Genomic DNA, 24,812 nt, shown 5'->3' with positions numbered 1-24,812 from the left:
TATTACGTAAACGTACATATATTTTATGATTATGATACATTATTAAAAATGTATCAATTTATGTACAAATTCATATTTTATTTCTTTGTGTGTATAAAGGTGGCTGGCTATTAGCCTCTTTCCTCTGGCAACCAATGGCACCAACCATAATGGCTTGCCATCACGGTATTAGTGCTTAAAATTAAAATAAAAACAAAATCCCAAAGAGGCGTTTAAATACTTTATGGTTAATTAATATTTGTTTATTTAAGTAATTACGGCAAAAGTGAGTATTCTGTATCGGAAATGGAAAACCAATGAAGAGAATATAATCCGATTAAAATTAAATTTCCCACATAAATCTATTGAAGTGGTTTGATGGTTATGGAGGGGGCCGCAGCGATTTTCATCGAACGTTAATTGTGAAGGCAATATTATATTTCTACTGAGATTTTCTTGGAAGGTAACGACATGCGTGAAATATCGATAGCATTGATTGCAACATTGATGAAGGACGAAGAAAATATCAAACGCTTTAATATTTTTTTACATTTTATTGTTTTTATACCCTAAACCACATAGTGGTCAGGGTATAACAGTGTTGCCAGGTTTGGGGTTTTCCCCCAAATTTAGGGAGTTTTTAACCGTTTGGGGGGATTTTTGGGGGTAACTTTTATTTGGAGGTTTTTTAGGGGCAACAAATATTTAACATCCAATAAAGTAAAACAATTCTCAACCAAATTCGGAAAACATACGAGGGAGATCAGCACAAATCCCTCGATATAAGCAAGTATGCATTAGGATAGCTTTCGCTACCCTTTTCAAGTGCTTCCTTTGAAAGGGCATTTGTAATATTCGACACGCTTAAAAACAAATTAAGAAACCGTATCTTAACTTTAACAACTGAAAGCATTTTAAGAGTTAAATATTCCTTACATTATTCCTTAAATTCCTTACACTTACAAGTGAAACGATTAAATTATTTACTTCCAACAAATCATACAATGCAAAGGGAGCACATTTAAACATTTTTAATGCATATACTGAATTTAACTTTTGTTGATTTGATTTTGAATTAATGTCCCAGCAAAAAAAGCGTCGCCAAAAAAGTAGTGAAAATGTTCTTTTTGGAGCCGGAAGTGGAGCAAAATTGGCGCAGAAGCGATGAATTTAACATGGGCTTGTCATAGGACAGATGTCCACCATTTCAACAGCCCTTGCACTGAATTTGAATCATTTTTAGGGTGTGATCTGAATTCAGTGTTTTGGATGTGCATTAAAAAATTTTGTGGTATTTTGCCAAATAAATAATTTTTATTATTTTTTATGATTTCTAATACATTCTAAAGCTTGTCTGAAACGTTTGGATTCAACATTTTTACCGAAAAAATTTGAATAATTTGTTCCATTTTATTAATTTTTACCCTGTTTTTAATCTATTTGAAACAAAACAAGTTAAAATAACCCATTAAAAATATAAAAAACCGCACCAAACAGTCATTTTTGGAAGTGCTTTTAATGTTATGCCTTTAGAAGAACTTCCAAATTTGTTTGCTGGGTGTGAATTGAAACATTTATTCATTGAATTATTTTCTCCTATCTGATTTTTTAATTGATATACATATTATATTTTTAGATATTTTTTTTATACCCTGCGCCACACTGTGGAACAGGGTATTATAAGTTAGTGCATATGTTTGTAACACCCAGATGGAGACGAGATAGACACATGGTGTCTTTGGCAATAATGCTCAGGGTGGGTCCCTGAGTCGATATAACCATATCCGTCTGTCCGTCCGTCCGTCCGTCTGTCTGTGAACACATTTTTGTGATCAAAGTCTAGGTCGCAATTTAAGTCCAATCGCCTTCAAATTTGGCACATGTTCCTAATTTGGGTCAGAATAGAACCCTATTGATTTTGGAAGAAATCGGTTCAGATTTAGATATAGCTCCCATATACATCTTTCGCCCGATATGCACTAATATGGACCCAGCAGCCAGAGTTTTACTCCGATTTGCTTGAAATTTTGTACAAACATAACACAGAGTCGTATAGTCAATTGTGCAAAATTTGGTTGAAATCGGTTCAGATTTAGATATAGCTCCCATATATATCTTTCGCCCGGTATGGACTTATATGGTCCCAGAAGCCAGATTTTTGGCCGAATTTGGTTGAAATTTTGCACCAGGAGTACAATTAGTAGTATAGTCAAGTGTGCAAAATTTGATTGAAATCGGTTCAGATTTAGATATAGCTCCCATATATATCTTTCGCCCGATATGGACTAATATGGTCCTAGAAGCGAGAGTTTTACTCCAATTTGATTGAAATTTTGCACTAGGAGTACAATTAGTAGTGCAGTTAAGTGTGCAAAATTTGATTTAAATCGGTTCAGATTTATATATAGCTCCCATATATAGCTTTCGCCCGATTTACACTCATATGACCACAGAGGCCAATTTTAAACTCCGATTTAGATGAAATTTTGCACAGGGAGTAGAATTAGCATTGTAGCTATGCGTGCCAAATTTGGTTGAAATCGGTTCAGATTTAGTTATAGCTCATATATATATTTTTCTGATTTCGACAAAAATGGTCAAAATACCAACATTTTCCTGGTAAAATCGCCACTGCTTAGTCGAAACGTTGTAAAAATGACTCTAATTTTCCTAAACTTCTAATACATATATATCGAGCGATAAATCATAAATAAACTTTTGGGAAGTTTCCTTAAAATTGCTTCAGATTTTAATGTTTCCCATATTTTTTACTAACATTGTGTTCCACCCTAGTGCATTAGACGACTTAAATTTTGAGTCTATAGATTTTGTAGAAGTCTATCAAATTCTGTCCAGATCGAGTGATATTTAAATGTATGTATTTGGGACAAACCTTTATATATAGCCCCCAACACATTTGACGGATGTTATATTGTATCGAAACTTTAGATCTGCAAAGTGGTGCAGGGTATAATATAGTCGGCCCCGTCCGACTTTAGACTTTCCTTACTTGTTTTTTTTTTTTGTAAAATTGAATTTTTGATACGCATTACTATAGTATTAATTTTTAGAAATTTGGGAAGCCCATTTTTACCTATTTGCATTACTGAAAAATTTTTAGGAGTTTTTGAAAAAAATTTGGTACAATTTGGGGGTTTTTTACTTAAGATTTGGGGGGAAGATTCCAAAATCACCTGGCAACACTGGGTATAATAACTTTGATCGGCCAAAAAATGTGCCTACCAGAAATATTGATTTTGGACCCCATAAAATATATACCGATCGACTCAGAATCACCTCCTGAGTCGATCTAGCGCTTGGTGTCCGTCCGTCTGTCCATGTATTTGTTGTTCACACGATTCCGGTAGCAATTATTAACCGATCTGAAATTTGATACAGGGAGTTTTTTAGGCACAAGGACGAACGCTATTGAATTTGGAAGAAATCAGATCAAATTTAGATATATCTCCCATATATATGAATCGCCCAATTTCGACAAATGGAGTCACGTTGCGCTTTTTTACAAACCAATCGTCATCAAATTTTGTACATAGTAAACTTTTTCATCACCCTTTAAGCCTGCAAAATTTCATCGAAATCGGTTCAGATTTAGATATAGCTCCCATATATATCGCCCGATTTTCCAAAATTTGGCCATAAAAACCTTATTTATTAAGCCATCGTACTCAAACTTGGCTTACTCTAATCTTTTATGGTACTGATAATATGTGTCAAAAATAATCGAAATCGGTTCAGATTTAGATATAGCTCCCATATATATGTATCGCCCGATTTTGCCAAATTTTGCCCTAAAACCCTTATTTATCAACCGATAGTACTTAAAGTTGGCTAAATATAGTCTTCTGTACCTCTAACTGTATGTGCAAAATTTCATCGAAATCGGTTCAGATTTAGATATAGCTCCCATATATATGTATCGCCCGATTTTGAAAATTTTGCCCCTAATAACCTTATTTTTGACCAAGGTAACCTTCTGTGGTATCAATCATACCTGCAAAATTTTATACAAATTGGTTCAGATTTAGATATAGGTCCCATATATATGCATTGCTCGATTTTGGCATATTTGGCCATAATACTCTTATTTATTAAACAATCTTATTCAAATTTGAAATTTTGATGTACCAGCCGATCGTATTGTACGTACTTGTAGATCTTACATAATTTGGATTTATTACCCGCACTAATTGAGCGATTTTCTCATTTTTAATAATGGGCCCAATATTACCCAGCAAAAAAAAGCGTCGCCAAAAAAATAATGAAAATGTTCTTTTTGGAGCCGGAAGTGTTGCAAAATTGACGCAGAAGCGATGAATTTAACATGGTCTTGTCATAAGACGGAAGACCTCCATTTTAACAGCCGTTGCACTGAAATTGCATCACTTCTTTAGGTGTGATCCGAATTCAATGTTTTGGATGTAAATTAAAAAAATCTGTGTCAAATAAATAAATAATTTTTATAATTTTTTATAATTTTTAATGGATTCTAACGCTTGTCGGAAACGTTTGACCTCAAATGTTTTCAAAAATTCACAATTTTTTCAGATTGGATTTAGCATTTTTTCGACAAAATTTAAATGATTTGTACCATTTTATGAATTCTTACTCTGTTTTTAACCTATTTGAAATAAAAAAGTTACAATTACTTAAAAATTGAATTAAAATAACTTCCTGGGTAGTTAAAATAAAGAACATCATTGGGAGAGCATCTTCTGGAAGTGCTTTTAAAGTTGTGCCGTTGGAAGAACTTCCAATTTTTTTGCTGGGTAGTGGCATACTAACTCCGTAGGTGCAATATCAACTACAACCAGTTTTGCAATATGTAGGTTTTTATACCCTTCACCACTACTGTGGTACAGGGTATAATAAGTTTGTGCATTTGTATGTAACGCCAAGAAGGAGTAATCATAGACCAACCGTTTAGTATATGGATCGGCTTAGAATTAAATTCTGAGTCGATTTAACGATGTCCGTCTGTCTGTCCGTCTGTCTGTCCGTTGGTGTATTTTTGTGTGCAAAGTACAGCTCGCAGTTTTAGTCCGATTGTCCTAAAATTTGGTATAGGGTCTTGTTTCGGCTCAAAGACGATCCCTATTGATTTTGGAAAAAATCGGTTCAGATTTAGATATAGCTGCCATATATATTTTTTACCGTTCTGGTCATAATTGGCGTGTATGAGTCTCGAAAAACTTGCAAAATATCAACAAAATCGGTTCAGATTTGGATATATCTCCCATATATAGCTTTCGCCCGATTTACATTCATATGACCACAGAGGCCAATTTTTAACTCCGATTTAGTTGAAATTTTGCACAGGGAGTAGAATTTGCATTGTAGCCATGCGTGCCAAATTTGGTTGAAATCGGTTCAGATTTAGATATAGCTCCCATATATATGTTTTTCTGATTTCGACAAAAATGGTCAAAATACCAACATTTTCCTTGTTAAATCGCCACTGCTCAGTCGAAAAGTTGTAAAAATGACTCTAATTTTCCTAAACTTCTAATACATATATATCGAGCGATAAGTCATAAATAAACGTTTGCGAAGTTTCCTTAAAATTCCTTCAGATTTAAATGTTTCCCATATTTTTTTACTAAAATTGTGTTCCACCCTAGTGCATTAGCCAACTTAAATTTTGAGTCAATAGATTTTGTAGAAGTCTATCAAATTCTTCCAGATCGAGTGATATTAAAATTTATGTATTTGGGACAAACCTTTATATACAGCCCCCAACACATTTGACGGATGTGATATGGTATCGAAAATTTAGATCTACAAAGTGGTGCAGGGTATAATATAGTCGGCCCCGCCCGACTTTAGACTTTCCTTACTGGTTTTTTACTAAAATTGTGTTCCACCCTAGTGCATTAGCCAACTTAAATTTGGAGTCAATAGATTTTGTAAAAGTCTATCAATTTCTGCCCAAATCGAGTGATATTTTTAAATGTATGTATTTGGGACAAATCTTTATTAATAGCCCCCAACACATTTGACGGATGTGGTATGGTATCGAAAATTTAGATCTACAAAGTGGTGCAGGGTATAATATAGTCGGCCCCGCCCGACTTTAGACTTTCCTTACTTGTTTTCTAATATTTAGCGTCTTGTAGGGACGTAGGGCCACAATGTAGGGACATTTCGTAATAATTTTTACATTTTGGTGGCTCTAGAGGAGGAAATTAGAAGCCGGCAAGGCTTGATATTTAACAATGTGTGGTAACAACAGTTACCACTCGTGCCAAAAAAAAACCTAAAAAAATTTGTAGATTACCACAAATCTATCAAACAAATATTTCTATAGAAATTTTTGTCAAAACTTTATCCCTGTAGAAAATTTTGTGAACATTTTATTTCTATAGAAAATTTTGTCAAAATTGCATTTCTATAAAAATTTTTTCAAAATGTTATTTATTTTTTTTCTCAAAATTTTATTTCTATAGAATTTATTATCAAAATTTTATTTCTATAGAATTTATTGTCAAAATTTTATTTCTATAGAAAAATTTCTCACAAAAATTTGTTTATAGAAACTTTTTCCAAATTTTATTTTTATAGAGATTTAACAAATAAAATTACAATTTTTTTTAGAATTCTACCAACTGTGGCAACCGTGGTGGTAATACAAATTTATTTTCTAGATTATATACGTTGCATTTTCATGTTTTAAGATAATAAAGTACTTAGAATCATTTTTGTTTTGTAAAATTTGTTTAAATTTAACGAAAAATATTGTAGGGAAAATTCCCTGGCAACACTGACTATGAACTCTAGTCAGATTGAGACAAATCACCCATAAACATGGACCCCTTAATTTTCTTAAATATACCTATATCAATGTTACCCCACAAATGCTTATGATTACTAATTCATTAAGGGTGGTTTAGGGTATGATATAGTCGGCCCCGCCCGACTTTCTACTTTACTTACTTGTTTTTTTTAATAGTGTTCCTAGATCTAAAATATTTAAACATACCAACGCATATTTTTAGTTAAATATTGTATATCTAATAAAATATATTTTGCCTATAAGCTTCTAAATTTACTTTTCTTTGGAACATTTACAAGTTCTACCCGTGTTCTATATTCTTGTATGTTATCCTTGTTGTATCTTTCCCTGACAATTCGTTTAGAGAATAAATTGTTTTATATTCTTGTTGTTGTTGTTCTTGCTGTGACTTGTTTTTACAAATTTTTCTTTTTGCAAAACGACACCTTAAAGGAGAGGCGAGGAAGTGAGCAACACAAAAGTAGTTTCTTGGAAGTTGAAGCGATTAAGATATGCCCAAGGATAACTGATATCGACGTTACCATTTGTTTACATGAAAGGGTTTTAAATTCAATAAGACAAGCAAGCAAATACACAATCTCATGTTCTATGCAACAAGTAGAGATTTTCTAGGGAAAAAAGAAAATCTAGGGATAAAAGGAAATTTAGCAACACTATATTTTTGCACTTGGAAATAATGTTTTAAAAAATTTAGCCCGAAGCAAAATTTTTAAACCGGAGCATATGGAAACATACTTTTTATATGTGCATGAATTTATTATATATGGCCAATTTTGTCCTTTCTTATTGCTTTACTTAAAAATTTTATAAGATTTAGATTTTCAGTTTTTGAATGAACGTTATGGACCACAAAAACCCGGAATAGGTACAAGTTGCGAATGAGAGATGTTGAATTTTCCTTAAATACACGCTCAAGAGGCTAAACTAGACCTTGGACCGAACATACCATATTCGTCATACCTCTAGATTTTAAATTTCTATATCAAAACCTGGACCGAACTTGGCCTGTGTGTAGACAAAAAATTAATCTGTGCTAAATTTCAGGACGATAGCGCCATTATTGAAGACTGTAGCGTGATTACAAAAGACAGACAGATGGACAGACGGAATGACAAACTTAATATGCCCCCATATTATGGTGGATATTCAACTATCAGTTTCAGTCCCTTTTCACACTATAATAAATTTTTTACAAAACAAAAATTACTAAAATGCTCTTATTAAATATGAAAAGTCCATGTTTGCAAATAATGAATATTCCGACCATTTTAATGGTTTTCCCATTAAAAAAGACCAAACAACATGGGAATCTATAAAATTGCAAAATTTTAATGACCTTTTACAATTGCCAACTTTATGAGTCATGAAACCCTTGGGAATGTCATTAACCGCAACATTTTGACATTTTGGCACTTTTATAGTTAATATGATTTGATATTGATTGTGTGGGTTCCAATAATCTACGCCACATAGTTACCTACATTCATACATATCATCATCATCATCATCACCAGCATCATCATTTGCCCTTGTATATAACCTCGAATTGAATCACAATTATGAACTTATAACCTCTAACTCATTGTTGTTCATTTCTCTCACTCTCTTTCGTTTCATTACAGGCTCCTTTGATTGGTAAGAATGGTGCCAGGTATTCAAAACTAGGAGCCTTTTGTCTAGAGACACAAAAGTATCCCGATGCTGTCAATCATGTAAGTTTCCAATAACACCTAGTGTTATATACGAATCTGCTTTTGGATGAAGACCAACAATTGCCCACCATCAGCGCAAAAGAATATCGGCCAGCCAGCCAGCCAGCCATTCAACCGGTTGGCAAACCACAACCTCAACAGCATCGTTTGAGTCATGTCATTCTCATCATAGGCCCGGATGTTGGTGCAAATAGACAATACCACCATGGACAGGTTCGAATGGGGTAACAAAGAATCGGGTAAACAGAGTTAGAACAATGTCTTCCATATTTTCCCCATATTGTGCATAGACAGAGAGAGCGAAGACCATTTAGTCAAATGAGTTTCTTAACTCACTTATCAAACGGTAAAAAGTCCAAGAAATTTTCACCTAAAATGTTTAAACGAGGATGGTAAAATGTGCAAAGTAAACGATTGTGATGTATGACATTTTTGGTTCTTTTAAATGGAATGAAAAATAGATTTGAAAAATCTAGAGAATCGAAAACTTGGCCACTGAAAATGCTTAACCCTTTCAGAAAGTGAAAAACGTTGAAGGAAAATGACCGAACTAAAAAGCATTTTGAACACAAAATCGGGTGTCATATAAATCAGATACTTTGGGCAATTTCCGAAATAGTTGGTTTAAAATTGAACTCTCTTACATGTCAAATGGCATGTTTTTTAATTCAAATGGCTTCTATTTCCAGCTTTTTCATTTCAATCTAAAGTTTTTCAAGTCAAATGAAACCTTGTAACCCATACTTGCCTTTGGCATCGAATTTTAAAATTACGTCTGCTAAAATTACGCTAACCACCGAACGAATAAAACTATCGTCTTGAAAATTAGAACCAGATTTAGGTTAGGTTAGGCATGGCAATATACTTGAATAACCTAACCCTTATTATTTCTAGGCTCACTTAGACTTTTCAGTCCATTGTGATACCATAAGTAGTGAACTTCTCTCTTATCAATGAGTGCTGCCCTATTCCATATTTAGCTCAACGACAAGCGACTTTCTTCTTATAGCAGAGTCTGAACGGCGTTTCACATTACAGTGAAACTACTTAGAGAAGCATTGACACCCTCGGAAAGTCACCAGCATTACTGGGAAGGGATAATCCACCGCTGAAAAATGTTTTGGTGTTTGGTTGAAACCGCAATTGAACCCATGATCCTTTGTATGTAAGGCGGACTGCTAACCATTGCACTACAGTGGCTCCCACTGTACTACAGTGTCGGATTACCATCCGAATCGGAGGACTTTATGATATAGCCCCAGGGAGCCACAGTGGTGCAATGTTTAGGATGCCCGCCTTGCATACACAGGTTCGTGGGTTCAAATCTAGTTTCGACCAAACACCAAAAAGTTTTTCAGGGGTGGATTATCCCACTTCTTCTCTAAGTGGTTTCACTGCAATGTGGAACGCCGTTCGGACTCGGCTATAAAATGGAGGTCCCTTGACATTGAGCTTAACATAGAATCGGACAGAGAGAAGTTCAACACTGTGGTGGTGTGGACTGTATAGTCTAAGTGAGCCTAAAATATTGGACTACCACTATACCTAACCTAAACCTAAGATATAACCCCATATAAACCGATCTCCGGGATTAGACAACCCTAGTGTTGCAATCTGTCAACTTACAGCTCTATCATAAAGCTTGACATTTTCGAGGATCGTCTTGATGATCATTGATGAAAGATCGTCGTGTGACCGACCTATCGTGAGATTGAGACAACCTTAGGCTTTTCGTGGGACTAGAGTACATACAATATTCCATAAACATTTAACCTTCAAAAAAATTGTTCGCGTTGGATCTCAAGCCAATTGTCAATTGTTCAAAAAATTGGTCGAAACAAATTAGGTTAGGTTAGGTGGCAGCCCGATGTATCAGGCTCAATTAGACTATTCAGTCCATTGTGATACCACGTTGGTGAACTTCTCTCTTATCACTGAGTGCTGCCCGATTCCATGTTAAGATCAATGACAAGCCGATTCCGAACGGCGTTCCACATTGCAGTGAAACCACTTAGAGAAGCTTTGAAACCCTCAGAAATGTCACCAGCATTACTGAGGTGGGATAATCCACCGCTGAAAAACTTTTTTGGTGTTCGGTCGAAGCAGGAATCGAACCCACGACCTTGTGTATGCAAGGCGGGCATGCTAATTAATTGTCGCCTCTTTTTTCGGAAATCGCAATCGCAATCGTATAACTAAACAACGCAGACCAGTCAATTTTGAGTGATATACATTCGGTTATTTGCCAGTTGTCTTCCAAGAAATCAGGAAAACTAACCGCCGAAGACGTATCACTCTTCACCACGACAATACGAGCTCTCACACATCGGCTCAAACAACAGAATTTTAGAGGACTCAAATCATCAGTTTGATGGTTCGTATATTCGGCGTATAATCCTGATTCGTATATTCGGCGTATAGTCCTGATTCGGCGTATAGTCCTGACTTGACACCGAGTGACTTCATTTTATTCCCGTATATAAAAAATAAAATGAGAGATTAGAGTTTGATGAAGAAGAGTTTGATGAATTCGGAATGCATGTTTTGGAGATAACAGGTTAGCTGATAAGTCCCCGTCTAACAAAGAAAAACACATTTTTTGTCAAAATTCGTTTTTATTATTCAACATAGTTCCCTTCAAGAGCGATACAACGATTATAACGGCCTTCCAATTTTTTTGATACCATTTTGGTAGTACTCCTTCGGTTTTGCCTCAAAATAGGCCTCAGTTTCGGCGATCACCTCTTCATTGCAGCCAAATTTTTTCCCTGCGAGCATCCTTTTGAGGTCTGAGAACAAGAAAAAGTCGCTGGGGGCCAGATCTGGAGAATACGGTGGGTGGGGAAGCAATTCGAAGCCCAATTCATGAATTTTTGCCATCGTTCTCAATGGCTTCTGGCACGGTGCGTTGTCTTGGTGGAACAACACATTTTTCTTCTTCATATGGGGCCGTTTTGCCGCGATTTCGACCTTCAAACGCTCCAATAACGCCATATAATAGTCACTGTTGATGGTTTTTCCCTTCTCAAGATAATCGATAAAAATTATTCCATGCGCATCCCAAAAAACAGAGGCCATTACTTTGCCAGTGTACTTTTGAATCTCTCCACGCTTCGGAGACGGTTCACCGGTCGCTGTTCACTCAGCCGACTGTCGATTGGACTCAGGAGTGTAGTGATGGAGCCATGTTTCATTCATTGTCACATATCGACGGAAAAACTCGGGTGTATTACGAGTTAACAGCTGCAAACACCGCTCAGAATCATCAACACGTTGTTGTTTTTGGTCAAATGTGAGCTCGCACGACACCCATTTTGCACAGAGCTTCCGCATATCCAAATATTGATGAATGATATGACCAACACGTTCCTTTGATATCATTAAGGCCTCTGCTATCTCGATCAACTTCATTTTACGGTCATTCAAAATCATTTTGTGGATTTTTTTGATGTTTTCGTCGGTAACCACCTCTTTCGGGCGTTCACCGTCATCCGTGCTCATTTCACCACTCTTGAATTTTACATACAATTATTGTTGATTTCCCTGGGGCAGAGTCCGGAAACTCATTATCAAGCCAAGTGTTTGCTTCCACCGTATTTTTTTCCCTTCAGAAAACAGTATTTTATCAAAACACGAAATTTCTTTTTTTCCATGTTTTCACAATAACAAAAGTTGCTTCACAAAAGACGCTCTATCTCACAAACTAATTGACTTACAGACGTCAAATTTTGACGCGAATCATTTGAAGGTTGGTACTATATAAAAATAATATGTACTTAATACAAGCGACGCCATCTATGTTTCAGATCGGGGACTTATCAGCCAACCTGTTACCACAAAAGTTCTTCGACATATGGTTCAAACGCATGCAAAGTGTAAAGATCTTAATTGGGAATATTTTGAAAAACAATGAAGCAATTTTCGATGATTAAAGTTTGATTTTGTTCTCTTATTCCGAAAGACTCACTTCAACTATTCAGTCCATTGTGATAAATGAACTTTTCTTTTATCACTTAGTGCTGTCCGATTGAACCCATCGAGTAAACACCAAAAAAATTTCAGTGGCCTAAAATAACGCGCTGCCACTGTACCATCGTAGCCTACTACTTTGTGCTCATAGCAATAGCCAAACTCCGAAATCCCGGTAAACCCGAAAAATACGCGTCATCCATAAGGTTTTTAGACTTGTTGTTCTCATCAAATAAAGAATTCTTTCAACCTTATGTGAGAATTGTGTATTTTGGCGAATTTTTTGTTTGTTTATTTTTTTTTTTTTTTTCCTTTTAGTTAATTTCAAGCATTACATTAGGGTTTCCCCCAAAAAAATTGAGTCAATTTTATAGATAAGCCAAAGGAACATGAAACTCTCTTTCCCAATATCCGCCCCCCCATTATTATTATTATCCCTGCTAATATAAGCCCACCTTATCACACTACGCACTTCACTTAGCACAGTGGCATGCAACATCCCAGAAATTGTTTGCGTTAGTGTCTAAATTGTTTGTGTTTGCATACCAACATTGATGTCTGGTGTTCTTAGTTTCTTTTTAAACGAAATTTCTCTTCACTATGGATATGTCCACCCTCTCCCTCTTTCTCTATTTTCTACAGCTGACTGCTCTGACTGAGTGACGGGCTGACAAGGGCTGTGATGATTCAGACATAGAATAGGCCCTCTCTCTGTATTGGTAAGAATGCCAAATAATACCATCATAGGCACACATTTCCATTCATTCCATTTGCATGCTTAAAAGACGATATCTCTCACTCTCCCACATCGACACACAAACAAACGTATGAGAATAGAGTTGTATGCATTCCATACTCCCACATACGAAATAAACAAGCAACCTACATACAAATGTATGTATATCCATCCGTATATAAACATTGAGCTATAAGGTGTTAAAGTCTATTTTAGCTGTCAAACAGTGACTTATTGTCTGACAGGGCGTAAATCCTGTAATTGTTTGTTGATAAACTTAAGCTTAACGTTTGCAAAACAGCAACCCAAAGAAGATGAGAGGAGGAAAGAACGTACCGGAGGTGAGTTACATGAAGAAAGCCAAAAGGTCTACTGGGCCAAAAACACCGTAATTCAGTATGCTTTAGTCAGAGGCCATAGAGACAAGGCAGATCTATTTATTGGTGTTCCAATGGAATGGCATGAAGCCGGTAATGGTTGGTTGGCGGGCTGGCTGGCTGGCTTGATAGCTGCTGGGATAGCTGATTTTGGGGAAACAAATAATTTAATCAATTGACTTTAACCATTTGTCCTTCCTTTTATTTTGCATTGGGCTTTACCATCTCATTTCAGGCCAATTTCCCATCGATCATTTTAAATCCGGGTGAAAAGTACAACCACGAAGTGATTTACAAATTTGGCATATGTCGCAGTGGTGGCTGTGCTAAACAGCACTAACAGGCTAAAAGGATAATTTCAAGGCATGAACACGGCTACATACATAAGCTACAAAAGAACCAACCACAATGAATGTCAATGTCAGTCAATAAGGAATTTACCCTAATAACATAAAAATATACGCATGTTTATAGATTTACTCTTAATCAATGTTGTAGATACCCCCCAAAAAAATAAATACAATAAACAACAATAAAGTTTTATATGCACTCAAAGATTTGGATATTTTTCTTTAAGGGATTTGCTATTGGTTTAAAGTTAGAGGAAAACGATTACTTACCTAAAAAATAGCCGTTATTTTAATTTTTTCACAAAGTATTTATTTTGTCATCAATAAATAGTGTATCCCTTTCAAAGTAACTCCTTTCAAATGAAATAATCTTATGGCAGTGTTTTTTCATTCACTGAAACTCCAGTTTGTCAATCGTAGCAAAACACTTTCTCCGCATCGGTGTCTACAGGAAAATGATACAACAGAAGGGGTTGAGTCCGATGAATACGGTACTTGAACAATCAAAGAGGTTTTGTTTTTTGGCCTAAATTCACACAAAGGCACCGATGTGTGAACAGGTGCATTGTCATGGTGCAAAATCCGTGTTTGTTTTTTACTCCATACTGTAGCTTCAAAATAGTATTCCTTAATGACAGTATATCCTTGTGCCAGGAATTACATTGTAATCGGAGAATATAGTGAGCAAAAAGGTCACATTTGACCCAACTTGACGTGATTTTTCGGTTTTAGCTCTTTGGAACGTTTCCATTGAAATGAATGGCTTTTAATTTCAACGACTATGACATGATTCCTACTCAACCATTAAAAACTTGTAGCCTAAAAAGCAATGCAAATTTTTTTTTTTTTTTATTCAGAAATAGTGCAGTATTGGCTCAGAAGCAATGGATTTTCCATTGTCTTGTCTTAGGACGGAAGTGATCTTCTTAAGCATTCGTGGAATTCAGTTCACATTAGTTCTTAAGATGTGATGATGACTTATGACACTTCGTAAAGGCAGTTTGAATATTCGAAAATATTTTATTGGAAATTCCACGTCTGCCGAGAAATGGATCGGTAGACTTTTTTTTTTTTTTTGAATTTTCCATTTTTATACCCCCACCATAGGGAATATTAGAGACAGACCCCATAAAGTATGTATCGTGGTGAAATTCTGAGTCGATCTAGCAATGTCCGCCCGTCCGTTTGTTGAAATCACAATAACTTCCGAACGAAAAAGGCTATCCACTTGAAACTTGGAAAAAAGAGGTCTTATTGATATACGTTGGATGGAATTGCCACTGGGCCATATCGGACGACTTTTATGTATAGCTCTCATATAAACCGACTGGCAGATTTGGCCTGCAGATCCCCTTGGAAGAGCAAATTTCATCCGTTTCGGTTGAAATTTTGTACATGATGTTAGAATATTTTTAACAACCATTGGTTCATATGGGTCCATCATTATATATAGCGCCCACGTAAACCGATCTCGAGATTTGATTTCCGGAGCTCCTTGGAGGTGGACATTTCATATCGATCCAGTTGAAATTTTGGGTCAGTAGGTGGCCTCTATCCAACATCCTAACATTGGTTATTATCTGTCCTGAAAGAGCAAATTTTATACGATCGGGTTGAAATTTGGTACGCGATGATAATATATGATATTTTATAACCATGCAAAAATTGGTCCATAATTAAATAAACCCCCATATAAACCGATCCCCAGATTTGGAGGCGCCAATTTCATCCGATCCGGTATGTCAATTTACGGCCTTTAAATGATGGATACCAATTTTCTTTCCGAACAATCCATTGTGGAAGGTACGTAAGATTCGTCCTGACCTTTTTTTAAATTTAAATGTGCATAGCCCCATATAGCCCGATCTCCCAATTTTACTTCTTGTGCTTCCACACTCAAAAAACAGTTTACTTGGATCCAAAGATTTTGACCTTCCCCTAAAGATTTTGGTATTGATTCCGAGCTCCTGATCGATATTCGCGTGAAGATGGTTAAGTTAGGTAGTGGCGGCCCGCTATTTAGACTTCAGTACATTGAGGATGATTTGAGAAAACTAAAAAACTTTTTGGTATTTGCTCGAAACTGGGATTGAACCTATGGCTTTTGGTACACAAAGCGAGCATACCACGGTGGTAACTCGTTAATTGCACAATCTGTAATCGCTTTTGTATGTCTTCAGTGGACATTATAAACACCATGAAACATACGGCATGCACTGAAAAAAATATTGTCGTGAGACCGAAGATTTCATGTCCTTAAAATATGAATCCGAATTTTTCTTAGCATAGAATATGCATTTCTCTGACGTTAAGTTTTTTTCCTTATCCAAAAGTCGATAAACTATTTAGTGAAGTCGCTTTGTCCTAAAATCGCGTATCCTTAAATTAAAGAAAATTTTGTGTGACTAAGGTTAACTTGGCTTTAATAATTAATGAAAAAATCTTCAAAATTAATGAAGTCTTTAGATTTGTTGGCTTTTTACATCTTGACTACAAAGCAAAAAAGCCTTTAAAAATAGGAGATAGTACATGAAGAAAAAAGCTGAAAAAACGAACAACTTAATCTTTGTTTCCTAGAACTAAGTACGCAAACCTTAATGTAAAAGATAATTGTGTCTTAAATTTGTCCTTAGTTCAATTCTCCTCTTCTTCGGACTGGAATCAATACCAAAATCATTAGTGTAAAGACAAAATCTTTGGAACCGGGCTGGATTTTTCAGAGTAGGACTTGACTGCATTGAAAAGGAATAAGTGCTCATTCAGAACACCTCATATAATCTTGGTCCATCTACCAATAATCCAGTCAGTTGTTGAAATTTCTGGGTGGCTTTATGTGAGTGTACTTACTATAGACACCATGCCAGAATCCAGCAATCCAGAAGTGATCATCAATCGATTCTAGAATTCATTGCTCCTATTTTAAGGAGTTGCTCTATTTGGCCACAACGTGCTTGGATTGATTGTTCCTAATAAACGAGGAATTTTGGCGATTTTTTAACTGCTTTACATTACATCTACTTTCTCCTTTAGATGTAACATAGGAAATAACCCCTAATCACAGACATGTCAGAATTTGCCGACCCGTCGGCAGGTTTGCTCTATCCACTGGGTCCTGCGATCGTCGGATCAGATGGCCCAATATTTTACGTCGTACATACTAATTATATTAATTAATTTCTAATGTAAAATAAATGTTTTTATACCCTCCACCATAGGATGGGGGGTATATTAACTTTGTCATCGAAATATTGCTCTAAGACCCCATAAAGTATATATATTCTGGGTCATGGTGAAATTCTGAGTCGATCTAAGCGTGTCCGTCTGTTGACGCTAACTTCCGAACGAAATAAGCTATCGACTTCAAACTTGGCACAAGTAGTTGTTATTGATGTAGGTCGGATGGTATTGCAAATGGGCCATATCGGTCCACTTTTACGTATAGCCCCATATAAACGGGACCCCAGATTTGGTTTGCGAAGCCTATAAGAGTAGCATATTTCATCCGATCTGGCTGAAAGAAGTTCACCAATGTGGTATCAATATGGACTGAATATTCTAATTGAGCCTGATACATCGGGCTGCCACCTAACCTAACCTTACCTAACCTGGCTGAAATTTGGTACATGGTGTAAGTATATTATATATAGCCCCCGAACCTCCGGAGCCTCTTAGAGGAGCAAAATTCATCCGATCCGGTTGAAATTTGGTACGTGGTGTTAGCATATGGTATCTAACAACCATGCAAAAATTAGTCCATATCGGTCAATAATTATATATAGCCCCCATATAAACCGATCACCAGATTTGGTTTGCGGAACCTCAAAAAAATTGCAAAATTCATCCGAACCGGCCGAAATTTGGTACGTGGTGTTAGCATATGGCCTCTAACAACCATGCACAAATTGTTCCATATCGGTCCATAGTTATATATAGCCCCCATATAAACCGATCCCCAGATTTGACCTCCGGAGCCTCTTAGAGGACCAAAATTCATCCGATCCGGTTGTAATTTGGTACGTGGTGTAAGTATATGGTCTCTAGCAACCATGCAAAAATTGGTCCATATCGGTCTATTATTATATATATAGGCCCCATATAAACCGATCCCCAGATTTGACCTCCGGAGCCTCTTAGAGGAGCAAATTTCATCCGATCCGGCTGAAATTTGGTACATGGTGTTGTCCACATTTTACTTCTATAGAAAATGTTGTCAAAATTTTATTTTGTCAAAATTTTATTTCTATAGAAAATTTTGTCAAACTTAATTATATACGTATGTAATCGGTCGTTTTTAATTTAATATATACCACGTATGGACTACCTTGCAATTTAGAAAACGGTGTTAGGAAGTTTTAAGATACCTTGCAATCGGCAAGTGATACCGCAACCCAAGTAATTCGATTGTGGATGACAGTCTTCAGTTCAAGTTTCTACGCAATCCATGGTGGAGGGTACATAAGCTTCGGCCTGGCCGAACTTACGGCGGTATATACTTGTTCTTCTCTCATATCAAATCATACATTTGGTGGAGCTAAAACCCCACGAATGTATTCAATTACACTTCCCATATAATGTCACACATTTATGCTTTTGACAAACCCTATTCCCAATGGTTTAATAAATAACACAAAATTTACCACACTAAGATTATTTAATTATTCACCACATATTGCGGTCACACCTGCAGTTATTTAGAAATTTTATATAGAAGCATTTGACAAATTTGAAGAATTTTAATTATACCAAATAAGTGATTTAAATATTTAAATTGAAACTTTAAACGTTCGAGTGATGGAAATAATAAAATGCAATTAATTATTAATTAATGCAATCTTCTTTTCATTCATCAGCCTTTGGCATTTTTGCTTTAGTTGTCAAATTTAATTTTTTCCCCAACGAAATCAATCACCACCATCATAGCAAATAACAAGTATATACGGCCGTAAGTTCGGCCAGGCCGAATCTTATGTACCCTCCACCATGGATTGCGTAGGAACTTCTACTAAAGGCTGTCATCCACAATCGAATTACTTGGGTTGCGATAACACTTGCCGATGGCAAGGTATCGTAAAACTTTTTAACACTGTCTTCTAAATTGTAAGTTAGCCCATACGGGGTATATATTAAACAAAAAAAGCCGATTAAATACGTATAAAATCTAGTTTGACAAAATTTTCTATAGAAATAAAATTTTGACAACATTTTCTATAGAAATGAAACCTTGACAAAATTTTCCATAGAAATAAAATTTTGACAAAATTTTCTATAGAAATAAAAATTTGACAAAATTTTCTATAGAAATATAAACTTGACAAAATTTTCTATAGAAATAAAATGTTGACAAAATTTTCTTTTGAAGTAAAATGTTGACAAAATTTTCTATAGCAATACAATTTTGACAAAAATTTCTATAGAAATAAAATGTTGACAAAATTTTGTATAGAAATAAAATTTTGACAAAATTTTGTATAGAAATAAAATGTTGACAAAATTTTCTACAGAAATAAATTATTTACAAAATTTTCTATAGAAATAAAATTTTGACAAACATTTCTATAGAAAAAAACTTTTGACAAAACTTTCTATAGAAATGAAATTTAAACAAAACTTTCTATAGTAATAAAATTTGACAAAATTTTCTATGGAAATAAAGTTTTGGTAGATTACAAAATTTTCTATAGAAATAAAATTTTGACAAAATTTTCTATGGAAATAAAATTTTGACAAACATTTGTATATAAATAAACTTTTAACAAAACTTTCTATAGAAATGAAATTTTGACAAAACTTTCTATAGTAATAAAATTTGACAAAATTTTCTATGGAAATAAAGTTTTGGTAGATTATTTTTGGCGATATGGACCAATTTTTGTGTAATAAGTCATCGGCTATATATAACTAAAGACCGATATGGACCAATTTTTACATGGCTGTTAGAGGCCATATATTGACAAAATGTACCAAATTTCAACCGTATCGGATGACTTTTGCTCCTCCAAGAGGTTCCGGACGTCAAATCTGGGGACGGTTTATATGGGAACTATATATAATTATGGACCGATATGGACCAATTTTTGCATGGTTGTTAGAGACCATATACTAACACCATGTACCAAATTTCAACTGGATCGGATGAATTTTGCTCTTCCAAGAGGCTCCGGAGTCAAATCTGGGGATCGGTATATGGGGGCTATATATAATTATGGACCGATATGGACCAATTTTTGCATGGTTATTAGAGGCCGTAAACTAACATCAGGTACCAAATTTCAACCGGATCGGATGAATTTTGCCCCTCCAAGAGGCTCCGGAGGTCAAATCTGGGGATCGGTTTATATGGGGGCTATATATAATTATGGACCGATATGGACCAATTTTTGCATGGTTGTTAAAAACCGTATACTAAGACCACGTACTAAATTTCAACCGCATCGGATGAATTTTGCTCCTCCAAGAGGCTCCGGTGGTCAAATCTGGGGATCGGTTTATATGGGAGCTATATATAATTATGGACCGATATGGACCAATTTTTGCATGGTTGTTAGAGGCCGTATACTAACATCAGGTACCAAATTTCAATCGGATCGGATGAATTTTGCCCCTCCTAAAGTCTCCGGAGGTCAAATCTGGGGATCGGTTTATATGGGGGCTATATATAATTATGGACCGATATGGACCAATTTTTGCATGGTTGTTAGAGACCATATACTAACATCAGGTACCAAATTTCAATCGGATCGGATGAATTTTGCCCCTCCAAGAGGCTCCGGAGGTCAAATCTGGGGATCGGTTTATATGAGGGCTATATATAATTATGGACCGATATGGACCAATTTTTGCATGGTTGTTAGAGACCGTATGCTAAGACCACTTACCAAATTTCAACCGGATCGGATGAATTTTGCTGCTCCGGGAGGCTCCCCAAGCCAAATTTGGGGATCGGTTTATATGGGGGCTATACGTAAACGTGGTCCGATATGGCCCATTTTCAATACCATCCGACCTACATCAATAACAACTACTTGTGCCAAGTTTCAAGTCGATAGCTTGTTTCGTTCGGAAGTTAGCGTGATTTCCACAGACGGACGGACAGCCGGACAGACGGACAGACGGACGGACGGACAGACGGACAGACGGACGGACGGACGGACATGCTTATATCGACTCAGAATTTCACCACGACCCAGAATATATATACTTTATGGGGTCTTAGAGCAATATTTCGATGTGTTACAAACGGAATGACAAAGTTAATATACCCCCATCCTATGGTGGAGGGTATAAAAAGCCGATTAAATACGTATAAAATCTAGTTTGACAAAATTTTCTATAGAAATAAAATTTTGACAAAATTTTCTATAGAAATGAAACCTTGACAAAATTTTCCATAGAAATAAAATTTTGACAAAATTTTCTATAGAAATAAAAATTTGACAAAATTTTCTATAGAAATATAAACTTGACAAAATTTTCTATAGAAATAAAATGTTGACAAAATTTTCTTTTGAAGTAAAATGTTGACAAAATTTTCTATAGCAATACAATTTTGACAAAAATTTCTATAGAAATAAAATGTTGACAAAATTTTGTATAGAAATAAAATTTTGACAAAATTTTGTATAGAAATAAAATGTTGACAAAATTTTCTACAGAAATAAATTATTTACAAAATTTTCTATAGAAATAAAATTTTGACAAACATTTCTATAGAAAAAAACTTTTGACAAAACTTTCTATAGAAATGAAATTTAAACAAAACTTTCTATAGTAATAAAATTTGACAAAATTTTCTATGGAAATAAAGTTTTGGTAGATTACAAAATTTTCTATAGAAATAAAATTTTGACAAAATTTTCTATGGAAATAAAATTTTGACAAACATTTGTATATAAATAAACTTTTAACAAAACTTTCTATAGAAATGAAATTTTGACAAAACTTTCTATAGTAATAAAATTTGACAAAATTTTCTATGGAAATAAAGTTTTGGTACATTATTTTTGGCGATATGGACCAATTTTTGTGTAATAAGTCATCGGCTATATATAACTAAAGACCGATATGGACCAATTTTTACATGGCTGTTAGAGGCCATATATTGACAAAATGTACCAAATTTCAACCGTATCGGATGACTTTTGCTCCTCCAAGAGGTTCCGGACGTCAAATCTGGGGACGGTTTATATGGGAACTATATATAATTATGGACCGATATGGACCAATTTTTGCATGGTTGTTAGAGACCATATACTAACACCATGTACCAAATTTCAACTGGATCGGATGAATTTTGCTCTTCCAAGAGGCTCCGGAGTCAAATCTGGGGATCGGTATATGGGGGCTATATATAATTATGGACCGATATGGACCAATTTTTGCATGGTTATTAGAGGCCGTAAACTAACATCAGGTACCAAATTTCAACCGGATCGGATGAATTTTGCCCCTCCAAGAGGCTCCGGAGGTCAAATCTGGGGATCGGTTTATATGGGGGCTATATATAATTATGGACCGATATGGACCAATTTTTGCATGGATGTTAAAAACCGTATACTAAGACCACGTACTAAATTTCAACCGCATCGGATGAATTTTGCTCCTCCAAGAGGCTCCGGTGGTCAAATCTGGGGATCGGTTTATATGGGAGCTATATATAATTATGGACCGATATGGACCAATTTTTGCATGGTTGTTAGAGGCCGTATACTAACATCAGGTACCAAATTTCAACCGGATCGGATGAATTTTGCCCCTCCTAAAGTCTCCGGAGGTCAAATCTGGGGATCGGTTTAATTTGGGGCTATATATAATTATGGACCGATATGGACCAATTTTTGCATGGTTGTTAGAGACCATATACTAACATCAGGTACCAAATTTCAATCGGATCGGATGAATTTTGGCCCTCCAAGAGGCTCCGGAGGTCATATCTGGGGATCGGTTTATATGAGGGCTATATATAATTATGGACCGATATGGACCATTTTTTGCATGGTTGTTAGAGACCGTATGCTAAGACCACTTACCAAATTTCAACCGGATCGGATGAATTTTGCTGCTCCGGGAGGCTCCCCAAGCCAAATTTGGGGATCGGTTTATATGGGGGCTATACGTAAACGTGGTCCGATATGGCCCATTTTCAATACCATCCGACCTACATCAATAACAACTACTTGTGCCAAGTTTCAAGTCGATAGCTTGTTTCGTTCGGAAGTTAGCGTGATTTCCACAGACGGACGGACAGCCGGACAGACGGACAGACGGACAGACGGACGGACAGACGGACAGACGGACGGACGGACGGACATGCTTAGATCGACTCAGAATTTCACCACGACCCAGAATATATATACTTTATGGGGTCTTAGAGCAATATTTCGATGTGTTACAAACGGAATGACAAAGTTAATATACCCCCATCCTATGGTGGAGGGTATAAAAAAGATACAAAAAACCAAACCCGCCAGCATCTTTTGTAAATATCCTTTTGTCCGTTGAAGTTACTAAACAGGATGATAGAGAGGAAGTTGAAGAGAATTTGGTCTCCGCTTTGTTTTTGTCCTTTTGTTTCACAGATGGCCTAATTTTTTTCCATCAAAGTTCTAAATAAGGGCAACGAAAAATACAAATTTTCGTGCATAGCAGTTCATTTCCTGTTTTGCGGAGTTAATTAAATTAAACCTCCATGTTCTTTTTTTTCTGGATTCGAAAGCCTTTTTATGTTGGTCGCCTTTGTAGACTACTTCTTTTTTGCATTATTTTATCATTCTGCGAATATTTCATTCTAATATAGCGAGTATAACATAGAGCAAAGAGTTCAGAAATATTTTTTATTAATTTGTTATTTACACAGAAAATTGTGAAAATTTTATATATAAAAAAATATTTATCATTTGATAGTTTTGTTCTAATACATTGAATTTCTTTGTCGAATTTGTATTCAGTAAAAAATTTTAAACAAGTATACAGAGAAAAAAATATGCCTTGTTAAATTTTGATAAAAAATATTTATTAAGAAAGTTACTCACAAGTTTGGCTTTGACAGTTTGAATTTCCTTATTGATTTTGTATTTTATAAAAAAAGTTGGGATATCACCGGCAAACTATAGGAGTATTTTATCAATATTATTTAGTAGAAAATACTTTTTGATATAAAAATTATGATTTCAACGAACAAATTAAGGGATTGTAAGTTATACAAAAAGATAATGCACAGTGGTGGTGAAAAAATGGTTAAATTTGGAAGGAATAATTCTCGTATATAAATTTCATAAGGAATTAACATAAAAGACCAAATTAAATAATTTCACCCCGCCAGATCTCGCTAAAGACTATGGAAATGTGTAGTGGCCAATACTGAAACATATATATGTATATATATATATACGAGGGCAGTTCGGAAACTTCTTAGCCTAGCACAAAAAGCGCGGTATTAGCAGAAAAAAGTTAGGTGTTTTGGAAACTTCCATGTCTGTTATGAACACACGTTAAATTTTGTTTCGATCTGGCAACTCCTTCATATAGAAACAGATGTTCAAAAAAGACGCATCCGCAATTTTTTTACAATGGAAAAATTAGAACTGCGTGCTGTCATTAAATATTTACATAAAAAAGGTTTATCGGGACAAGAAATTCATAATGATATGGTGAATCTGTTAGGTGAAAGTGCTCCTTCATATGCAACAGTAAAAAATTGGTTTGCAAAGTTAGTATCATGATACGATAAATGAAAGATTAATGCTGAAGGGTTCTGAAGTTAGCCACTTGTAGTTTTCCAGCCAAATATAAAGCAATCACACTAGGACGATTGAAATACATCACGAATAAGCTTGCAAACAGTACAATGCACTGTTAGTGGATTCGGCTACAAAAATGACG

At 35.4% G+C, this 24,812-nt stretch overlaps 1 protein-coding gene across 1 annotated transcript in view; it reads left to right on the top strand.

Moving 5' to 3' along the window:
• Window positions 1-14,139, top strand: part of LOC142229471 (galactose mutarotase) — an 85,844-nt gene extending 71,705 nt beyond the window's left edge. Inside the window, exons 6-7 of the mRNA XM_075300030.1 lie at window positions 8,413-8,502; window positions 13,820-14,139. Of these exons, the coding sequence (XP_075156145.1) occupies window positions 8,413-8,502; window positions 13,820-13,924 (195 nt within the window). The 3' untranslated portion in view covers window positions 13,925-14,139. The remainder of the gene's footprint in view (window positions 1-8,412; window positions 8,503-13,819) is intronic.
• Window positions 14,140-24,812: the final 10,673 nt, after the last annotated feature.

The sequence above is a fragment of the Haematobia irritans genome, chromosome 3 (assembly GCF_050003625.1).
Source record: "Haematobia irritans isolate KBUSLIRL chromosome 3, ASM5000362v1, whole genome shotgun sequence".
Lineage (NCBI taxonomy): Eukaryota > Metazoa > Arthropoda > Insecta > Diptera > Muscidae > Haematobia > Haematobia irritans.
Note: the sequence above shows the minus strand (reverse complement) of the source record. Positions and strands in the feature narration are given on the sequence as shown.